General features: G+C 41.3%; 1 protein-coding gene across 4 annotated transcripts in view; it reads left to right on the top strand.

The window, feature by feature from the left end:
* Nucleotides 1–8010: 8010 nt before the first annotated feature.
* tnksa (tankyrase, TRF1-interacting ankyrin-related ADP-ribose polymerase a) overlaps nucleotides 8011–22559 on the top strand; it is a 94334-nt gene continuing 79785 nt past the window's right edge. For 2 of the 4 annotated variants that reach the window (XM_060891774.1, XM_060891775.1), the window contains exons 1-3: nucleotides 8012–8517; nucleotides 9708–9932; nucleotides 17565–17660. In XM_060891774.1, coding sequence (XP_060747757.1) covers nucleotides 8067–8517; nucleotides 9708–9932; nucleotides 17565–17660 — 772 coding nt within the window. In that variant the 5' untranslated portion in view covers nucleotides 8012–8066. Of the gene's footprint in view, nucleotides 8518–9707; nucleotides 9933–17564; nucleotides 17661–22559 lie in introns of all 4 variants that reach the window. The other 2 variants (XM_060891773.1, XM_060891776.1) reach the window with 2 other exon arrangements.

Raw genomic sequence — 22559 nt, 5'->3', positions numbered from 1 at the left:
TTTATGGAAGGAGTCTCCAGTGTCAGCACTATAGAGCGGTAAAGCTGTAATTTTATATTTACTGACTCAATAAGGTCTTCTTGACAGTATCTTCTAGTATTTTTTTTTGTCTGGTGTGGAAATGACATGTTTTAGCTGCTCACCTCCGGCAGAGCTTCAACCAGATCCCGAGGGTGGTTGGAGACATTGACCACCTCCACCTCCATCTCCACCTCCATTGTCAACGCGGCCACTCGGAGCTGTGGCTTTAAGGTTTCCGGTGCCTGTCGTGGCGGCAATCCCCGAACCCGGTGGTGGACCCCGGAAGTAAGGGATGCTGTCAAGCCGAAGAAGGAGTCCTATCAAGCCTCGTTGGCTCTGGGGACTCCGGTGGCAGCTGATTGTTTGAGGAGGCAAAAACCCGGGTCTGGGAGGAGTTCGGTGAGGCCATGGAGAAGGATTATTGGTTCTGGCAAACCGTCCAGCGCCTCAGGAGGGGGAAGCAGTGCCCTGCAAACACTGTTTACAGTGGGAGTGGGAATCTGCTGACTTCGAATGGGGACATCCTCGGACGGTTGAATGCTGATCTCCTCAACCCCACCAACATGTCTTCCACTGAGAAAGTAGAGGCCGAGGGCTCAGTTGTGGACTCGTCGATCCCCCAAGCTGAGGTCACTGAGGTAGTTGAGAAGCTCCTCTGTGGCAAGGCACCGGGGGTGGATGAGATCCGCCCTGAGTACCTCAAGTCTCTGGATGTTGTGGGGCTGTCTTGGTTGACACACCTCTGCAACATCGCGTGGCAGCTAGGGACAGTGCCTCTGGATTGGCATACTGGGGTGGTGGTCCGTCTGTTTAAGAAGGGGGACCGGAGGGTGTGTTCCAACTACAGGGGGATCACACTCCTCAGCCTCCCTGGAAAGGTCTATGCCAGGATACTGGAGAGGAGAATTCGGCCGATAGTTGAACCTCGGATTTAGGAGGAACAATGCGGTTTTTGTCCTGGTCGTGGAACACTGGACCATCTCTATACCCTTGCCAGGTTGCTGGAGGGTTCATGGGAGTTTTCCCAACCAGTCCACATGTGCTTTGTGGATCTGGAGAAGGCATTCATCAGTGTCCCACGTGGTGATCTGTAGGGGGTGCTCTGGGAGTATGGGGTCCGGGGCCTTCTGCTAAGGGCTGTCCGGTCCCTATATGACCAGGAGTTTGGTTCGCATTGCCGGCAGTAAGTCAGACTTGTTCCCGGTGGATGTTGGACTCAGGCAAGGCTGCCCTTTGTCACCGGTCCTGTTCATTATTTATATGGACAGGATTTCTAGGTGCAGTCGGGGGCCGGAGGGAGTCCGGTTTGGGGACCACAGGATTTCGTCTCTGCTTTTTGCAGACGATGTTGTCCTGTTGGCTTCATCAAATCAGGACCTTCAGCGTGCACTGGGACGGTTTGCAGCCGAGTGTGAAGCGGCGCGGATGAGAATCAGCACCTCCAAGTCAGAGGCCATGGTTCTCAGTCGGAAAAGGGTGGCTTGTCCCCTTCAGGTTGGTGGAGAGCTCCTGCCTCAAGTGGAGGAGTTTAAGTATCTTGGGGTCTTGTTCACGAGTGAGGAAAGGATGGAGTGGGAGATCGACAGGCGGATCGGTGTATCCTCTGCAGTGATGCGGTCGATATACCGGTCCGTTGTGGTGAAGAAAGAGCTGAGCTGCAAGGCGAAGCGCTCTATTTACCAGTCGATCTACGTTCCTACCCTCACCTATGGTCATGAGCTTTGGGTCATGACCGAAAGGACAAGATCCCGGATACAGGCGGCCGAAATGAGTTTCCTCGGTAGGGTGGCTGGGTGCTCCCTTAGAGATAGGGTGAGGAGCTCGGTCACTCGGGAGGAGCTCAGAATAGAGCCGCTGCTCCTCCACATCGAGAGGAGTCAGCTAAGGTGGCTCGGGCATCTGTTTCGGATGCCTCCTGGATGCCTCCCTGGGGAGGTGTTCCGGGCATGTCCAACTGGGAGGAGGCCCCAGGGAAGACCTACTGTAGGACACGCTGGAGGGACTATGTCTCTCGGCTGGCCTGGGAACGCCTCAGTATTCCCCCGGAAGAGCTGGAGGAAGTGTCGGGGGAGAGGGAAGTCTGGGCATCCCTACTTAGACTGCTGCCCCTGCGACCTGGCCCCAGATAAGCGGTAGAGGATGGATGGATGGATGGACCAATCAATTAAGACAATTCAATTTTATAGAATAAATAAAAATGGAAATCTTTAGAACTTATTAACTGCTCAGTTGCAGATTCTATCAGGACATAAATTAATGCTTTATTAAAGGTAAGGGCACTTGGAAGGAAAAGCAGTTAAGTCTATAGATAAAAGACTCACAGACGATGCTAATATTAACTGTAAAGCCTATTTATGTGTTATGAGTGGTTAAACGCTTATTTAGAGTGATTGTCTTTTCTCATTATATTAGATCTAGTTTGTTTTTACCCAGTAAAGTCATTTCTTACTATGTGTTTAATGATAAACATTTTCCCATTCACTTATATGTATTCCTTGATCAGATCACATTTAGGATATTTAAACTGAGGTCATGTATGGAAAAAGAAAAAAACAAACAAACTTAGACTGGTAGTAGACATTGAGAAATCAATCTGTGTCTAACAATAGATTTTAGTACCAGGATAAGATTTTTATTTAAATGTAGGCCTAGACCCAGACCTTTAACTTTCTCCAGCTGTATAGAGAACAGGAATGACCTCTCGGTTTTTCTTTACACCTAAAATACCGAGTGTCTGGCCATAGGCATGTGGTATTCAGGGTATAGGTTAGGCAGAAGTAGAATCTTGTTGCACTCTGACCTGACTGACACGAAATGGAAACACACGAGGACCTGTCACCTATAAGAACTTTATATATTACCACTGCTTAAAATAGGACCTCTCTATAAAGTAGGTCTAATATGTACAGTATGTATACATAATGTGTGAGCTGGAAACTCTCCTCTGTTTTTTGATTAAAGTACAATCTTAATTCAATACATTTGAGAAAACATGTTTTTGAGAGTCATGTTTACACACACGGATAAAGGTCAGGTTTCTTTCAGTCAACATGCTTTCTGTGTATATACATAAATATAATATAGCATATATAATATAAATACTGAAAAGATACATATCTAATCATTCTATTATGTGGGAGCAGCACAATGCAAAAATCTTCCAGATAAATGTTCAAATAAAACATCAGATTGAGGTAACATGTGATCTCTGTGACTAACTGTGGCATGGTGGTTGCTGCCAGATGGGCTGGATTGAGTATTTTAGAAACTGCTGATCTTCTAAGATTTTCTACACACAACAGTCTCTAATGTTAACACAAAATGGTGGGAAAAAAAATATTTTGTGGATCTGCAGACTGAAATACTTATGGTTATATAACTTACTGTTCAGACATCTCTTACTGCTGACAGAAAGTCTATAGTAACTCATATAATCACTCTTTACAATCATGGTGAGCAGAAAAGCATCTCAGCACACACATCAAACCTTGAGGTGTTTATTTTCTTTTCCCACAGGTTCCCAAGCTTTTAAGTTCAATCCACTACATAATAATAAATAAAATGCAGATTTTATTTCTGATTTCCTTCAGAGTGTCTGGTTTCCTTAGACCTCCCAAAAATATACACGCAGGTAGGTTGGCTAAGACAAATAGCCTCAAGGTGCCAGTAATGCACCCATGTGATGCCATGTTCTCAGGATAAGCTTTGAATCCAAAGTGACCCTGATGAGAATAAGAATTGAAAGTAAATGAGTGTGACAACATACTGTGTGTGTCCCCTGTGATATACAATGGCTTTCATGAACAAGAATCATGCACCCCTTCGAACATTTCTACAATATATAGTGTTACATCCTGCATCTGAAATGGATTTAATTGGGATTATAGATCAAGTGGAAATTAGGATTATAGTTTAAACTATAGACCATAATATTTAAGTAGTAGAAAAAATCAGTACAACTACAAAATCACTTAATAAATGTTACAGCAGCTCTGTTGCTATGAACCCCCTCAGATGCAAAATTAATAAATGTTATCATTTCACTGAACACTGGTGTGTTTAGCGTCTTTAAAATCCCATCAAGGTCATTCGTGTGGTGAAGTCGTGTTGATGTTTATAGACAGTGTAGACAGGAAGTCTCACTTTGTTAGCACATCTCTGTCATGTGATTTTCAGTTATCTATCCCATTATTGATACCTACATTACTGTTTGGATGGAGGGTACTGTGTTGTGATTCTTACCCCTGGATCAATAAAGTGTCTATCTATCTATCTATCTATCTATCTATCTATCTATCTATCTATCTATCTATCTATCTATCTATCTATCTATCTATCTAGATTTGGAGAGGACTTGATTGTAGGCCAATGTTTGCTTTAAAACATGATTAATTTAAAATGATCTATGCAAGTCAAATGATCTCATAAGCATCTTTCTTGGTAAGATTCTTTGAAGAAACACTTTTGTATAGAGTGTGTTTTTATCAGCCAACACAAACCCTGATAAATGTCAAGTCAATACAGCTGTTACATAACGATTTGGACTGCAGGTAAATTATGAAGGTGACTGAAACCATTTACCTTGACCCAATTCTGAGCAGATAAACAAATACTTAGCAAGGAAATTTTGCTCTGGATATTAGTGCATATTTCATCATCTATCAGAGAAAACTGCTGGCAGAAACCAGCTGTGTTGCATTGGTCAATATTTGGTCAGGGAGAGATGGTTTGCTTAATGAAGTTCAAGGAAACAAATGATATTTTACAAATAGCTTCTAGCCAAAAACAACCAGAGACTTTGAACTTTTTGCCTCTACATATGCTCCTATAAATAGTAAGCCTTTGCAGGGAAGATCTTTAAAACATGCCGAGTTGATAAACTGTGGGGTGACTTTTTGATAACAATGCACGATAATGGAGTAAAATAGTTTTAGTTCAAGTTCTCTAGATACATATATAATTACTACAAAATCACTGAAGTGTTTCTTTGAAAAACAAGAAACACTTGTTTTTAACAAGTAATTACTGTAATTACAAATCAGAAATATACTCTACCCTGACACTAAAAAGATATTTACTGATGAGTGAATGAGTAATTTTCTGATAAGATTCCTCATGATAGATCACCAGTATCTGAAATACTTAAACCAGCACACCAGACACCAACAAGCATGCCAAGGTTAAAGTCAGTGCGATCACATTTCCCCCATTCTGATGCTTGATGTGAACTTTAACTTTTAACGCTTGACTTGGATCTGCAGGACTGTATGCTACCACGTGATAGTCTGATTGGATAGATGCATGAATGAACAGGGCTAATAAAAGGACTAGAGTGCAATATCTATGTGCAATATCGCCTCCAAATTTCCCCACTAAAATGTATGATATTTATTATGTTTCTCAAATGTAATACCTTCCTGCGTACTCATACATTATTATTTGCTTTTCTGTCTATACTTCTGATTGCAGAATTACAGTGCACCTGTGCTGCAAAAAGCAATAAAGGCATCTTAAATCTCAACTCCATATAACATATTTATTAGTGCTTTTCCCACGTTGTTCGCATTCATAAAAAAGGTAGAGCTTTCCCACCCTGCTTGTTATTAGTTTGACCTCTGGTTTTAGCTCAAAGTGATTTGAGATTGGGAAACTTTATTTATTCATTAATTAATCTTTAATAAGGCTATTATTTTTACTCAAATCCTACCACAGAAACATTGGGCACAATGCAGGGATTTACTCTGGACCTGACACCAGTCTATTGCATTTATTCATTCATTCATTCATCTTCTACCGCTTATCCGAACTACCTCGGGTCACGGGGGGCCTGTGCCTGTCTATTGCATTTATTTATATTTATTTAGTTGGCTAATGCTTTTATCTAAATTCATTTACATTTGAAGATTAAGGGTCCTGTTCCAAGGACCTGGTTTATCAGAATTAGGATTGCTATGGTTGTCTATATTACCCATCATCCCCTGCACATCAGATGACTCTGCATGTCACATGTATCACTGAACACTCACACCTGTTGTGTTTCGTCTATTCAGCAATCCTATTTAAAGTTCTGGTTTCTGTGTATGCCGTTTAAAAGCTTTTGTTGATGTCTTTGGTTTGCCGCATTGCCTTTCATAGCCTTGCTCTTAGTCTGTATCTTTTGCTATTTTGGTTTGTACTTGCATGCATCAGCTCTGACAATACCTGACAAGGATTAAAGTTCTCAACTTTCTAGTTAGTGCCCATGGCTCTAATGATTAAGCAAACACTGTTTCAATTATAGCTAGAGTGAATCAGCTACAGGTTTAAATGCAATAAATTGACATTTTTAGGAGATGTTCAGGACCTCCATTGAGACTAAATTAGATTATTTACCATGATCGTGTAGTACCATCGTCTGACCAACAGGGGTCGCATATTGCATAGTCAGTATATTTACATTCAACGAACAATCCTTTAGTAATCGTACTGAAAGTCTTTATGTAAACATATCAATCAGTCAGTCTGATTGAGGTGAATGAATTTTTGATCCCTTTGAATTGGGGTGGTGTAGATTTTACATAAAAGATGGGGAAAATGTATGCACAAGATACCATTCTGCTTACCTAGGAGATACATTCGCATACCTAGTTAAATGTACCTGCTACATAGGGACCTTTTTGGTGGTATATTTGCTGACAGTAACCCATCTGTTACTGCCCACTCTGTAAATCAATGGAAACCCCATCATTACAGGTCACTAACATTAGTGTTTAGCATGTTGGTATGCAATGTGTACATGTATTAGAAGCAGAAGCAGAGTCAGAAAGAGCTTTATTGCCAACTATGCTTGCACATACATGTGAAGCGCTCCCAGTACAGAGACAACAAGATGAGAAGACAAAAAATACACGTGAAAAATTTAAAAATAAATGGAAAAATAAATAAATTGTAAGTAGACTTGTGCTATAGATGGTAGAATGGAATAGAATAAAATAAGATGCAGGGATGCACTAGAATGGAGATGGTTGCCTGGGGGAAGAAACTGTTCTTGTGCCTGGTTGTGCTGTGCTCTGTAGCACCGGCCAGATGGGAAAAGTTCAAAAAGTGGATGTGACTTGGATGTGAGGGTGAAAAACCAGAGTGATTTTCTGAGCCCTTTTTCCTCACTCTGCATATATATGCAGTTCATGAAGGGCGGGCATGGGAAAAGCAATAATCGTTCTCTGTAGTCTTCTGATGTCTGATTTTGTTGCAAAGCCAAACCAGACAGTTATTAAAGTGCATAGAACAGACTCGATGATGGCTGAGTAGAACTGTTTCAGCAGCTCCTGTGGCAGGTTAAACTTCCTCAACTGGCTAAGGAAGTACATCCTTTGTTTGGCCTTTTTAACAGTAGTGTCAATGTGAGTGTCCCACTTCAGGTCCTGGGAGATGGTGGAGCCCAGGAACATAAATGCCTTCACTGCAGCCACAGTGCTCCATGATGGTGAGTGTGGGAAGTGCAGAGGGGTTTCTCCTGTAGTCCACAATCATCTTCACTGTTTTGAGCATATCGAGCTCCAAGTTGTTGTGACAGCCAGCTCTTTAACCGCCTGTCTGTAGGCAGAATCGTCTCCGTCTTTGATTTTATTATGTATTATACTTTATTGCAGGTGTTCTTTTCTTCCCCAGTTAGTATTTTTATGATAGTTTTAGAGAGCTCTGTCTAACACATTGTTCTAAATTGTCCAAGTGAGTTGAAATGTTGTGACTGATCATTTTTCACACTTTGATTACTTATATCTATTTATTTTATATCTATTTTATGGATCTGAATCTATGGCTCCATCTGGTCATTTAGCTATTTGTCCATGAAAACAGTTGACTTGGAAACCTCGAATGTAGTCATACCATGCCACAGCATCACAGAGTAATTGTTTTTCTCTCTTTAATTGTCACCTTCTGTATTTGTTGTGTATTACATGGCGCCAAATGAAATTTGAAACCGGAAGTTGGCCCCGAAATTCGCCGGAAGTTCCTTTCAGAGCTTGTTGTTTTTGTTGCTAGTAGAGGGATTGTGGTGAAAAATGGCGACGTCTCGTCGCGCTTCACAGCAGCAACACCAGAACTTATCTTCACCTCCGCGTATTGCCTCAACTTCTCTCACTCCGCCTGGATCCCCTCCGGGTGCCGGCGTCCTGAACATATCACCTCCAGCCGGAGGCGAACCAGACGGTGCCGGAGATGCGGACCCAAGCGCGGCCTCCTCCCCCACTCCGCTACGCAGCGCTAGCAGCACTAGCAGTAGCAGCACTAGCACTAGCAGTGCTAGCTCCCCGAGCACCACGGGAGGCTCTAGCCCTGGTTCAGCCAGCACGAGCCCGGGTGGCGGCTGCGCGAGTAGCGGCGCTTTTCGGGAGTTGTTCGAGGCCTGCAGAAATGGAGACGTGTCTAGGGTGAAACGGCTGGTGGATTCGGTTAACGTTAACTCTAAGGACATGGCAGGGCGCAAATCAACTCCACTGCACTTTGCTGCAGGTAAATTTTGTTACCCGGTACCTTTTTTTTCTTTTGCTAAGTACTCAGCTAGTTAGTTAGCTAAGCTTAGCTAACTGAATTAGCTTAGCTTACCTAACTGAATTAGCTTAGCTAACTGAAGTAGGCAGCTGGTTAGAACCCAAACAGCTGAGATTTAATTAAACGGTCCATTTCTAAAACAACGTTAACTTACTAACTAGCTCTAACTTTCTCTGGCCTGTTCGGCGCAGGTAGAATGATTGATTGCTCGGTTACTAAAAGTTTACGTCAGTGGTGTTATTACTAATTGTTATTTAATTATTTGTACTAACCCAAGGGGCGTGGACACATGCAGGCTGCTGCCACCATTGAAATAAGTTTTGCCACTTCAACAAAAGTACAAAAGCATCACTTCTGTCCAGTTCACTGAGATTTAACGAGTCACGTCTTTATGTTGATTTAAATCATCATTACAGCGTTTTTTCTGGGTATTTTCACTAACAATGGACAATATTCCATCTAAGGGAGTTTCATTGGGGATAAATACAAACACACGTGAATATAAATGAGATGATCGTGATATTAATATTATAACGGTTTCTTGTGTTCTTTAAAGCTGATTGTTAAAAGCACTACGCAAATAAACTTGAACTGAAAAGTATTCTATAACCATCTAGTTCCAACTCAACCTTCTGTCATCTCACATCTAATGCCCCGTCCCTGAAGTCACATCTTTTTCAAATCATAGTTTTTACTACTTTGTTTAAAACACAGCCCAGTTCACAAACACTAATTGTTCTGTGTAATTAGGTCTATTTAAACACATTGATACAATTGATTTATATATATTTTATCCTTTTTTTATATTTATTTTTTATTTTTCAAGAAAAACTTTCTCTTCAAAATAGTGACTATTCAAACTGTAATTCCGATTAGTATCTAATCATCTGTAATTATAATGAGCATTTTGAACTCAATAAGACATTGTTACACAGGAAAAAGTCCACTGTAAAGCTACACATCTGTGATTTTACATGCAAACGTATTGTCTGTGCAGTCAATGCATGCAGTTTTTGTCCATTTTACGGACAGCTCGAGGATTTGCAGTGAAGTTTTTGAAGAGTGTGAAGTATTGAATTGCAACTAATTTGGCAGTGTACGTATTATCTAATCCTCTTGTGTTCGGATTTAAACGCATGTGGTTCCTTCAGGTTTTGGAAGGAAGGACGTGGTGGAGCATCTTCTGCAGACAGGAGCAAACGTGCACGCCCGTGACGATGGCGGTCTGATCCCTCTCCACAACGCCTGCTCGTTTGGCCACGCCGAGGTGGTGAGCTTGCTGCTGTGCCAGGGAGCCGACCCCAATGCCAGAGATAACTGGAACTACACGCCACTCCATGAGGCTGCCATCAAGGGCAAAATCGACGTGTGTATAGGTAAAAGACTTTATTACTAACTCAAGCAAATGCAATGTCCACCATACCCCAAATGTACTATATCAGCCAAAATTGTGTTTGTTGTTTGGTTTTGCTTTTGTTGTGATGCGCTAGAGCTGTGAGGCTAAAATAGCTAACATAGAAGAGAAGCTGGTAGCCTCCAGTTTACACAAAACATTGTGTATATTTTGTTTAGAGAACGGTCAGTTCTTTAAGGCTTTAATGCGGCAAGTAGCTAATAGTGCAACTGCTAATAAAAGCAAAATGTTCTGAGTGACATTGAGTGCTTTTTTCTTTTATTTTTTAATGTTGAGTCTAATCAAGTTGGCAGGCAAGCAAGAAACCAAATATGCCAGTTTGTTTTCAGGACAGTACAACATCCTGTTAATGGGTGAATATGCAACAATAAAAAAAAACTAAATAAAACATTTTATTGCCATTATTCTAACATTGCACTGTAAATCTAAATTGAGATCCTAAATTGAGACATGCTGCCTCAAGCTATACAGCAAAGCTGAACATCCTGCTCCTCACCAGTTACACCAACCTTTATTTCATCTGCCACACTGCTGATGATGTATGTAATTTAGAAAGGTTACTTATCTGTTACTAGCTGGTGTTGTAATGGTTACTGTGTATCTGAGAATTGTTTTCATATCTGCACAAAAAGACATCAGCCAGGGATTTTTCTATAGGAAAAAAACAAGTGTGAAAGCAACATGAAGCAGTTTCTTGTTCTGAAGCTGTACGTTGTTACTCGGATATTTTTATATTTATAGCGTGACCCTACATGCTTATTCTTCATCATTTTCATGTACAAAATCATGTTAACTAACTACATGTGTCTTGCAGGTAATATCAGATTTAAACAGCTTTCTAGGACATAGCATATTATCCAGATAATGAGAGAGATTTTTTTTTTTTGCCCTTTAGGAGGTATTAAACAGCAGGGTGCCATATTAGATTATTTTTGTTTTACCCTGATAGTTCCATGCATGCTGTACTTCATTTTACTCCCGAAGCGATGGAATGTACACTGCTATTAGCTCGGTGCTAAAATAAGACCCTGTTGGTAAACTAAATGAAAATGACTTGAACGTCAGCTATGAGGCTTCAGCATTGAACATCACTGTGTAATGGCTTGCTTCATTAAGGCAGAAGGGTTTCAGGTTCGACAGAGAATTACAAAACAGAACTCCAGCAACACAACAAGGAGAACACTGTTCTACTCCACCACTCGGGCTGTGGAAGTCATTTTGGAACGTAATTAATGCGGCATACACAACAAAGCAACTGTGTATTGATTTTTTTTTCCTCCTCCTTTTCTAACAGGCAGAATTTAAGGCATGTGGCTTATAGTCCAGATAATACGGTACTTAACAAAACTGTCCCACTATGTACAGGAGATGTATGGCTTTAATTTTTCGCCGTTTTGCTTGAGGAGCAGTTTTCAATAAGGGTTAACCATGTGTCATTTTTCTTGATTAGCACCGCTCACGGTGTTACACACTGCTCTGAAAATTAATCACCTCTTACTGCTCTGTGTTCACTGTGTTTTTAAAATAGTTTCTGTAGGTCATGAGTCCACTTCTCATTTTATACTTAAGAGAACTCTCTCTCTCTCTCTCTCTCTCTCTCTCTCTCTCTCTCTCTCTCTCTCTCTGTCTGTCACACCATTTTGTTTTTCACACCATTCTGTATAAACTCTACAGCAGTTTCTGAAAAACTCAAACCAGCCCATCTGGAACATGAAACAGTTCAATTCAGAGACACAACCCTTTTCTCAATGCTGGTGTTTGATGTGAACTCTTACTGAAGCTCAGTAAGCATTAACCGAATGATTTGTGTGCATTGTGTTGCTGCCACATGATTGGGTCCTAATAAAGTGAACAGCAAGCGTATACTTTGCTATAGCATTTTAAAGGTAGAGTCGCCGATGTTTGAATGCCAATGTTGACACATAAAATCACCAAAACAAACACACCCTTGGGTCCCACCCCTGTATTGATAGCTCCGCCCACACATACATGCGTAACCCAGGCATCTAATGGAAAGAAATGTCATAGCTGAAGGGAAGAACAATACGATTGCAGATAAACAAACAAGCAAAAATGAGACACAAGCATAATCATGCAAAGGACGGCATATATTAGTTCTGTGAAAGAAAGCAGAACCAACTTTACTCACCCATCGAGGAGGAAATAAGCGCCTCTGCGTCTTTAAGTAAAGTTGGCTGCATATTCACAGATTGGAGTTTCCCGAGTCAGTAACTCGTGACCTAAATGCTGTTACTAGCAAAACACGGTTGTAGCTGCCTCTCTACATTACTATGATAGAACAGAGGTGTTATTTGTGTAGTAACAGCGTTTAGCTTAGGAGTTATTGACTCGGGAAACTAATCTGTGAATATGTGGCCAACTTCCCGCTCCTTCAGTTCTCTCCAGCGCTGGAAAGCTGATCCTATATTAACACGGGTCCTGCTTCTTGCCTTATTGTAAGCCTTTCTTCACTTTCTTTGTTTGTTTTTATCCTCCATGTCAATGTTAAAACCGCTTTCTGCTAATGTCACACATGCGCAATGAACACTCTCTCCACACATATTGTCAAGACCCGCCCCTTTCTGCTCATTGGCTACATGTTAGTTTTGTTTTTGTTTTGTTTGGCGGCCCAACGCAGTTTTCTGAAGCATTTCTCAAACAACGGAGACCCCACCTTTAATAGGCTGTTAGGTTGTTGCTAGGTGCTTGTGGTGGTATTCCAGATCTTTACTGGGATCAAACAGGCAAATAGTTGTAATAAAGAAAGAAATCAAGGAATGTCTGTAGCCCAAAGACTTGGGTCTGTTATCTTCTGTGTATAGAATCTAGTAGTGAATCTGAACACTCATTTCACTTTGTACTGATGTCCCTAAATAGCTTGAACACATTTATTTAAGCTAGCACACAGCTTTAATGTTTGAAAAGCTTTCTGGGTAACCAACACAGATCCTGGCAGCACACCGGAGTTTGTGCTTGTTCACTGGTTAGCGTGTGTGTTTCTGATTTGTCCTAATTTGAAGGTAATCACCTGGAGTCATGGCACATTCACTGATTGAGTTTGTAGCCACTGATGCATGAGGACAAACACTTTACTTCCTGTTTACAAAGATTAACTGAAGGCAGCTAATCGCATTGTCATGAGATGACATTGATTTACAGAGAGACTGTTAGTCCTATAATAAGGCCACGTATCGAAGCCACACTAATTGTAGACTAATTCAATTCCAGCGCTTTAATTTATTTTGTAATTGTTTGATTTTTACCACTGAGTTTTATTGCGACTCCAAACTTAGAATAATTAAACGAGTCTCCTGAAATGAAGTGAGATTAGTGGCTTGCAGTTTCTCAGTCAGCCTCCACAGCTCACGGGTTTAGAGATTAATTTTCCATCACACACTGTGCATCCTGGGGAGCGAGAGAAAAAGGGAAGGTAATGAAACAAGATATTACAAATCTGAATATATGCGCCAGCAGAAATATTCCATGTTTGTTTTTAAACTTCCACTCATCAGTCTTTTAATATCTACAAAGTCAGATTCAGCACTCGGATTCATAGATCACTGTCAGCCTGTGAGGAGCTCGTTCATGTTAAGCTTGTTTAATGAGTGAGGTGACTCGGGCTGCTGGCTGACGTCCTGACAAGTAAATTCAAACTTGTTGTCAAACCCTGTACACAACAACGGTAAAACCACAAAAGTGCATCAGTGCAGTTATGCAGTTTAGGGTAGGTTAAGCAATCTCCTGCCGTTGCTAGGGTGTTCCTGGTGGTTGCTAGGAGATTGCTATGGTTTGGTCTTTGTGGTACTCTTCATCTTGGTTATGGTGCTAAAAGGCTGTTGCTGTGGCATCCCAGGAGCTTGCTGTTGGATCCCAGACACTTGTTAGGAGGTTGCTGTGGTGTTCCTGAGCTTTGCTTGCGTGCTGCTTTGTACTTCCAGTCTCAGGTGGTTGCTAGGGGTTGCTAAGCATTTACATTGGGGCAGCATGTGGTTATGATTGTGCATGTTCAATATCGGGGTGTGCTGATATCTTCCTTATCAGACTCCTCTTTATAATTTTTGTTTACACTAAACATGTACGCCACTGTTGATTGGTTTAAACACTTCAGCTTATGCTCGATAAAGTAAACCCCTTGAAATTGTGACTTATCTGTCAGACCGGATGCTTCACCTACCTCTAATCACTGATGGTAATGAATAAATCATCTTTCTGCTCTGTGCTCATTAGTGTCACCTCCAGTCTCCAGTCCAGAAAGTCTAGTCTACTGCGAGCTGCTGGAGGGGATTTAAAACTTGGACGTTGTTTACTGTCAGTCTTTAGTCTAAAGATGGATGAGGGCGATGGAGGCCATGGCGGTGTTTTTGTGGAAGGACGTGTCAGGGCTGTAAACTGCCCGCGTGATGAACGATTACGGCAGCGGCGGCCGTGACACCAACCTCTGACGTAGATGATGCAGAGAGCAGTGAAGCTCTTCCAGTGGGGTGTGTGTGTGTTTGCGCGCGTGTGTGTTACCTGCTCATCAGTTTTCAGGCCCAGTTGGAAGAAAAAGTGATTACATTTTTTTATATGTTGTTTTATTAAGCCAATTATTGATTCACACATCACAAACCAGAAAAGTATACATGAGATTGAATGGCTGAGTTTGTAGCTGCTACATTTTCTAGTTATGTAATGTATTCTTAAAACCTTGAGAGGTGCGAGTGAATGGGCTGAGCTGTATTCAGTTTCTTTCTGCTTTCTGTAACAATCATCTCTCAGTCCAGGTACAGTGAGTTAAAAATGCACTTCACTGTATTACACATTCTAAATAAGAGATATAACACTCAGTGTATTGTCCTGTTATAGGACTATAATGATCGCTGTGTAATACAGCCATATGTGAAGTGGACTGTTTTTGTAAAACGCAAGTATTTTGTGTTGTTTGTATGCTGTGTATGTTTTGCTCTTCACAAAGCACTTGAGCAGCTTTGGGCATCACAGTGGCAACATCTACTGAATGACCTGCTTTTGTATTCCTGCTGCTTCTCTCTCTCTGTGTGTGTGTGGGGTTGGAGGGCGGAGGTTAGCGTGATGCTTCTGATTCTCCACCTAACCCTACAGCTGATGGATAGCCGGGCTGCAGGAGACACGTCTGCGAATTTTAATCATCCCATCTCTGTCATCCTGCACATTCCACTCGACAGTGCATCATCCCAGCACCTTTAGAGCGCTTGTGTATGCGGATGTGCTCCCACAGGCTCCGATTCCCTGTGAGCACGTTCGTTTGACCGATAGGGCCGATGTGCTGCAGCACGTCTTCCACTTTTTTAGCACTGCTCGTATTTCTTCTTTCTTTAAAGCCATGCGTCCTGCTTCAGTAAGGTGTCGTATTTCACAACGCCACCGAGCTGACATTTCTGATTTTTTTTTTGATGCATAACGGACGAGTCACCAAAGTGCCGGCAGCATCGGCGATAATTTGGAGTGCTAGTTTTTGATTAAAAAAAGAGAGATGAAGAAGAGAGATGTGTTTTGTCATGGGCAGTGTTGATGTGATTTGAATTAGAGGTTGTTGCTTTTTACTCTCTGGAGTTGTTTAGGCAGGAAAGGACCGGGCACTCGGCTGCAGACTAAAAACGGATCTGTGATATTGCAGAAAGTGAAGTGTAGGAAAAGTCTGCAAAACTGAACCATAACAGGAAAAAAAAACTCAGCCAAAAGGGACCAAGCTGTAGAACCACTAATAATCTAATCGTTTATTGATCGCTAGCTCTGTGTTTTCTGTGCTTGGGTGATTTAGTTATTTCTGTGTGTGCTTGGTAAAATTCTCCATCTCTTTTTCTGACTGCAAATTAAAAGATTTACGACTGCGTTTTCAGCCCCGCATGGCCCTCAGACGTAGGTTTGACTTGTATTTTGGTTTGTGTAATTATGTGCAGCGTGAAAGGAAACCAAACAGCAAAATGACCACCACGATGAGTTGTACAGTGATTCAGGTGAACAGATTAATAGATGTGAATATACTGTGATGGCAAGTGCACACTGTGTGTTTAAAAACCTCTCACACCAAAACCTGTTCTGTTCCTAGTCTGTTCTGCAAAGGGAAGTGGAGATGTAGCGCAAAAGTCGCTCTTAATACAGCACTGACAGGAATGATGCAGGTTTTTGTTTCTTTGTTATTTAAAAAAATGCGATCTTCTGAAGAAATCATTGTGTATGACCCCAATAATCATAGAAGCGCTGTTATTGTGCTCACATTATCGTGCCCTCAAACAGATTGACGATTGAGGATGAGTTGGATTCAGGGATGTGCTGCACACGACAGCAGGTGAATTTGATTTCATCTTATTGGCTGTTCTAGTTGCAGAGCTGAGAATCAAACACTTATCATATAGAGACTCAGAAGATCCTGTTCCTCACACTACACAAGCCCTGTAAGCTGTACGGAGATGATTAAGCCCAGATCCTGTGAGCTGTGTTACTGGACCTCCAGCCTCTCACACTGTAGAGCTGTACAGTCTGCCTGCGTCGCAAAAAATGGCCTTTAGAGGTGCTGATCTCAAAATGGACCTCATTATGCACAAGGCATTTAAGCAGTCTCTTATACGTGTTGGTTATGGGTGATGGTGGGGGGAAAAATGTTGATGAGATTTTAATTAGCTTCAAATTGTGACCTGAAAAATAAATGCACACATGGCTACAGCGTCTTTATATGTGAAACATCTCCCAATCAACACAGAGCACCTCAGCACCAATCGTTACTCTGAATAATCTGATTTTTGTTTTCTTCTCTGCCCTGAAATCATTTATCAAGCTAGATACAAGTTTACTTATTTGTAAAATTGTTTCCTGGAGCATTTACACGAGTTGGTATAAATGTATGTAAATTTTTTTTGTACAGTGATTATTTTGTCATGTGAAGAAACGTCTCTAAAACCTGGATGCATAAACCTAGGCATTTAGCTAGGGGCAAAAAAAAATAATGGCACACTGCAAGAGGCTCAACAGTGATGTTTCCAATTTAAAAAAGAAATATTTACGTATTGAAATTGTATAATGTACAGTAGCAACGGCGTTAATGAGACAAGTGATTTCTCTCGAGGCGAGTGTGTGATTTAAGCAAACATTTAAACATTTGGCTGATACAGTACATTTGGGGTGAAAGGGGACATTATGTACAGTTGAAATCTCCTTTAACTAGCAGAGATGTCGAGGTGTGCGTGAGTGAGCGAGTGAGCAAGTATGTTGTTTTCGACCGGGAGAGAGAGAGCGGGGTGTGTGTGTGTGTGTGTGTGTGTGTGTGTGTGCAAGCAGTTGGAGTCTCTGGATGCTGTTCACTTGGCAGCGGGAGATTAAAAAGCTGAGAGCGGTGAATCAGCTTGCTTTGTCTTCTGTCTCTCTTGTGCTTTCATCCCAGAATTCACGTATCCTGGTGCTCCAGTATCATGGGCTTTTCTACTGGCCCTCAGCATAGCGCGTGGTGTGTCGCTTTGTCTGTTGCCCGCGTGCTGTGCGATGTGTGTGTGCGTGTGTGTGAGCGTGATGTCGAGGAGCGCGCTTGGCTCGAGTCTGTGCCTGCCTGAGTTACGCTACTGTCTGTGTTTCCCCTGCACAGTGCTGCTCCAGCACGGCGCCGATGCCAACATCCGCAACACCGACGGCAAATCAGCGCTGGACCTGGCTGAGCCATCCGCCAAAGCCGTGCTCACCGGTGAGTCAACACCGCCAACACCTCTCTTTCTTCATCTGTCCATCTTTCTTTCTTTGTCTTCTGGCTGAGTTTCTCTCAGTCTGTCACTGATTGCTGCTCACTGGCTTGCAAATATTTTGTGGATGAACGCCGTCAGTGTGCATTTGTGCGTGTAGCTTTTCTATTTTCTTACGCTCTCTCTCTCTCTCTCTTTCTCTCTCTCTCTCTCTCTCTCTCTCTCTCTCTCTCTCTCTCTCTCTCTCTCTCTCTCTTTCTCTTTCTCTCACTGATTTTGTAATGATGCTCATTGATGTTTTTCTGGATGCACGCAGCAGGAGTCTGATCTCTCTTTCTCTCGCTCCTCACTGATTGCAGTGATGCTTAATGTTGTTTTTGTTGAACACAGCAAAACTCTCTCTCTGTGTCTCTCTGTCCCTCGGTCTCTCGCTGACACGCGCACACACACACACACACACATACACACACACACACACACACACACACACACACACACACACACACACACACACACACAAAATACACACCAACCCCCCTTCTCTTTCTCTCTCTTTCCCTTTTGCATTATCCCACCCTCATCCACGTTCTCCCCACGTTTACTCTGAGTTGCATCACATGTCTGCTGTTAGCGGTGGGCAGTAACAGAGCGGTTGTGTGTAGCTGTGTGTACTTCATTGTCAAGATTAGTTAACGTCTTGCATCAACAAGTAGCCTCATTATATGGCAGGCAGTACTGGGCAACACGCACAGTGGTGGCTGCTTTCACTCATTAAGGGACATACAATAGACACACATTCATATACAGTGTGCGTGCGCTTGCAGACACACACAACATTATGGTACAGTATACATCTATAACTAAAATGGTATTTTAAGAATAGCTGGTAGTTCTGTATGGAAATTTCCTACTTGGGGGTTTTTTAGTTTTTATTTAATGCGAGTTAGCCGCTGATGTAATGACTTCAGTGTAGTCACACATTCTCTCACCTCAGTGTGGTCTTACGTCAGTATGTAGTGGTGCTCTGAACCAGTTCACTTCAAGTCTGTTTGTAGCAGAGCTTATATGCATTCAGTGAAGCATCAAGAGTGAAAATAAATCATCATCACGTCGTCATTGTCCGTCACTTACCCATGATTAACCTCACCCTCTTGACACTGAAACAGCGATTCTTCCTACGTGCATGGAGACGTCAGATTGTCGCTAATTATTCGATTTTGTGCCAAAGGGGTTCAAAAGGAAGCTAATTAGAAAGCGAATTAATGTCCCTGCGATTTAAACTGAAGTTATAACTCGGAGCTAATGAACATTACAAAGTGATTCAGCAAAGATTTACCTGAGATGAGCTTACAGTAGAATGGATTAGTTTGTGCTTCAATCTTTTATAAAATCATCTGTGTTGCACTACCAAACAGGTAAATATGCTTTCATGAAAATTTCCTTGTGTTCCAGCTGGCTTCAGAACAGTCCTCTTTACTGTTGCCTGCTGTGTAAACTTCAGAAACGAAGTGAAATGGATATTAGAAGCTTCTCCTCCTGAGAAGGCTTGAGAGTGATAACGCTGCATGGAAGGATTTAATAAGACGCCACACTTGTCAGAGCTGAGTAAAATGTAAAAGCTGACTGTGAGCATGACCTCCTGAAGGGAAGTAAAATTGTGACACATTACAACATGAATACGCAGTCGCCCTCGGAAATTAAGTCCTCACTGTCGCCAGAGATCTCACTAGGGAGCTGATTGAGGCACACACGTGTATGCTACATAGCTGGTGTGGACTTGCTGAACACGTGTCTGACTTTTTAATGTCTGCAAAAAATCCCTCCACAACCTCTGGCGTAAGTTGTGTGTATCATATTAAAAATGCATTTTTTTTAAATGCATTAGAGCAAACATTTTTTCACAGTCCCTTCTAAATACCCTCAGATGTTTCTTCTCAGGGAAAATCTGGCAACCTCAGCGACAACATGTTTAATCATCTGATCTAAAATTCCTTTAACACCTGCATCAGGCAGCTCTGAGTAGGTAAAAGTCTCCCTGTAAATGTGGTTGAACTTGGGTTGTGTATTCTGTATGTGGTAAATAATGCTGTTCTTCCAGCTGTTCAGTGTTTAGTTTGTGCTGCGCAGCTTTTGTCTCTGTAGTTACGGTTAAACACAGCACCGTTTCCTCTCGCTCTATCTGTAAATCGTCTAATTCTTCAGGTAAAATGAATAACTTGATAACTTCTTTTTGTCAGATTTCCTACTTTAGCTTCTGTAATCTGTGGATAATGTTGACCTGCTATTAACAGGCTGCAGTAATATCTTTACAATAAAAATGCACACGTGAGGAAAACAATCCTGTATGAGCACCAATAAGAAGTGTCCATCAAATCACAGTCTGCCAAACTGATGATCCAAATCAATAGACACTCACATGTGTAAACAGCTTATTACTCAAACCAGCACGATGAACAGACAAGAAGAAGAAAAAACACCCAGTCTGTTGCAAACTCTGTTTCTCAGTCTGTTGTCTCTCTCTCACATTTCACATTTTCACCTTTCATGCAGCTGTTAATGACCTTTATAAATAGCACAAAAACATAAATAGTACATCTGAATGTGTAAAAAAAAAAAAAATCAATATTTGAAGTCTTGTAAAAAGCCTGGATCTGTTCTGTTTTTTTGATAAATATTTTATATATATATATATATATGTATATATATATATATATATATATATATATATATATATATATATATATATATATATATAATTATAATGGTATCAGTGTTGGCATAAAGCTTGCATTCTGTCTTTGCTGTACTTCATCTTTACCAACTTTCATCGCTCTGCTTCATCTCTGCAACTTTTTAACAATTATTATTTTTCTTTGTAGCTATTCACCATATTTCCAGGGGCCTTGTGAGGCTTGCTTTAAACTTTAAAACATTCTACAGTATAAAGTATAAGTTCATGTACTGTGCACAGTCTGCTTCTGTTTACCCCACAGCCCTTTAGTTGGATGCAGGTCTGGACTCTGGCTAGTTCATTTCAAATTTTTTTTTTTCTTCAAAAAATCTTTTTTTGATTAATACTTTTTGTGTTTGAATCATTGTCATGCTGAAAGCTTACTTCACCTAAACGCCTGAAGGTTTTTACACTAAAATTGTCTGCTATTTGTAGCTACTCATGATTACTCTCATCCAGAGAAAATTCCCAGTTGTGGCAGAAGAAAATTAGCACAAAAGCACGATGCTGCCACCACCGTGCTGCACTGTAGCTGTTGCTGACCTTTTGGAATTGGTCTCATCAGACCATAACACATTTTGCCACATGGTTTGAGGTGATTTAGTTGAGCTTGGATGTTTTTTATTTTTTTTTGGTGTGAAATGGCTTCCGTCTAGCCGTCTATACCGTAGCCAGACCTGAGGAATGAGAGATTGTCGCCACATGAAGAGAGTAATCAATACTCGTCAGATATTTCTGCAGCTTCTTTAATATTTCTGTAAGTCCCTTGACAACCTGTTCTTTGTGATTTTTTTTTTTTTTTTTTTTTTTTACCCCCCTTCTCTTTGTTTTGATGATGGCCTTTGCAGTCTTCCATGGTACATCTGATGCTTTGCGACTTCTTTAATACCCCTTTCCTGCTGTCTTTCATAGCCTTATTAATAGATGCCATGCATGCATTGTAAGCTCTCTGCTGACCATGGCTTCAGCAGCTGGAACCATGATGTCTAGAAAATCATACAGAAACAGTTGAGGATTATTTAGGCTAATACAGATTTAAATAGTTAAAAAATGCACAAAAAAATGCACAAAAAATGCACAAAATTGTTCTGCAATCTTGGCCAATTGTGAGAAAATGATGGAGGCATAATTTGTGCAGAAGCTCACAAATAATATAGATGACTACTTCTGTCTCCTATCAAACCCAAGGTGCTTGAGGGCCGAGGCAGTGCATCACTCACCATGATGGAAAAATCAACTCTGAGCTCCACACGAGTAGTAAATGCATTTAGTGCTGCCTTCATTCAATAAAAGAGTCTGCCATGAACTCAGATAACAAATAGCTCTTGAGAGACTCACTTTCAAATTTTGGTGATAATGGCAGAAGAGGTGTGTGTGTGTGTGTGTGTGTGTGTGTGTGTGTGTGTGTGTGTGTGTGTGTGTAACACAAGCCATCCCTTGCCAGCTATTTGAGTACTTCTCATAATTGTTATAGATCCACTTCTCTTATTCCCTGCAGTTTTTGAAGGCACTATAGTGCTCTGTTGCTTGCTCTTGCAGCACTGAAGAAAGACGACTGTAAATAGGCCCTGGCTACCATTCATCATCATCACCACCACAACCACCTCACTCTTTACTCTCCGTCACATTTGTGAGATCCACAAAATGAGAGCTCTAAATCTAATTCACTGTTGCCTGAAACTCTGCCGATCGTCCCAGAGACTTTAGACACACATCTTGAAACTGACTGCTATACTTGCGTGACGGTTTTTTTCCTTACTTCCTTTTTTTAAATAGTGTTTTATTTTTTACAGGGTTTGTCTGGTCATCTTTTCCAAATCAGAAACTGATTTAGGACTTGACTTGACTGCTTTAGAATGTTTTGGATGTAACAACCACTTACAGATTAGATTTCCAGGTTCAGTGCTTCCTAAAGATCCACTGCGATCCTGCTGTCGCTCACTAAACACAAACGCATGATGAAAATCTTTAGATGGATGAACTTGGGACACCATCAAGAATGAGATCATGTGGTGCCCAAACATAAACGTCACAGGAGAAGACACAGATATGTGGTGTTAGGAGCCAGGAAGCTTGCAGGATGATTAAAAGCCACACTAATAAAAAGTAGTAAACTTTTAAAATGGGAGCGTATTGATGTGATGCTCTTGTTCTTAGTTCCTGTGTCATTTGT

This window comes from Tachysurus vachellii, chromosome 17 (assembly GCF_030014155.1).
Source record: "Tachysurus vachellii isolate PV-2020 chromosome 17, HZAU_Pvac_v1, whole genome shotgun sequence".
In the NCBI taxonomy this organism is placed as follows: domain Eukaryota; kingdom Metazoa; phylum Chordata; class Actinopteri; order Siluriformes; family Bagridae; genus Tachysurus; species Tachysurus vachellii.
This window is presented reverse-complemented; position numbering and strand designations above follow the sequence as displayed.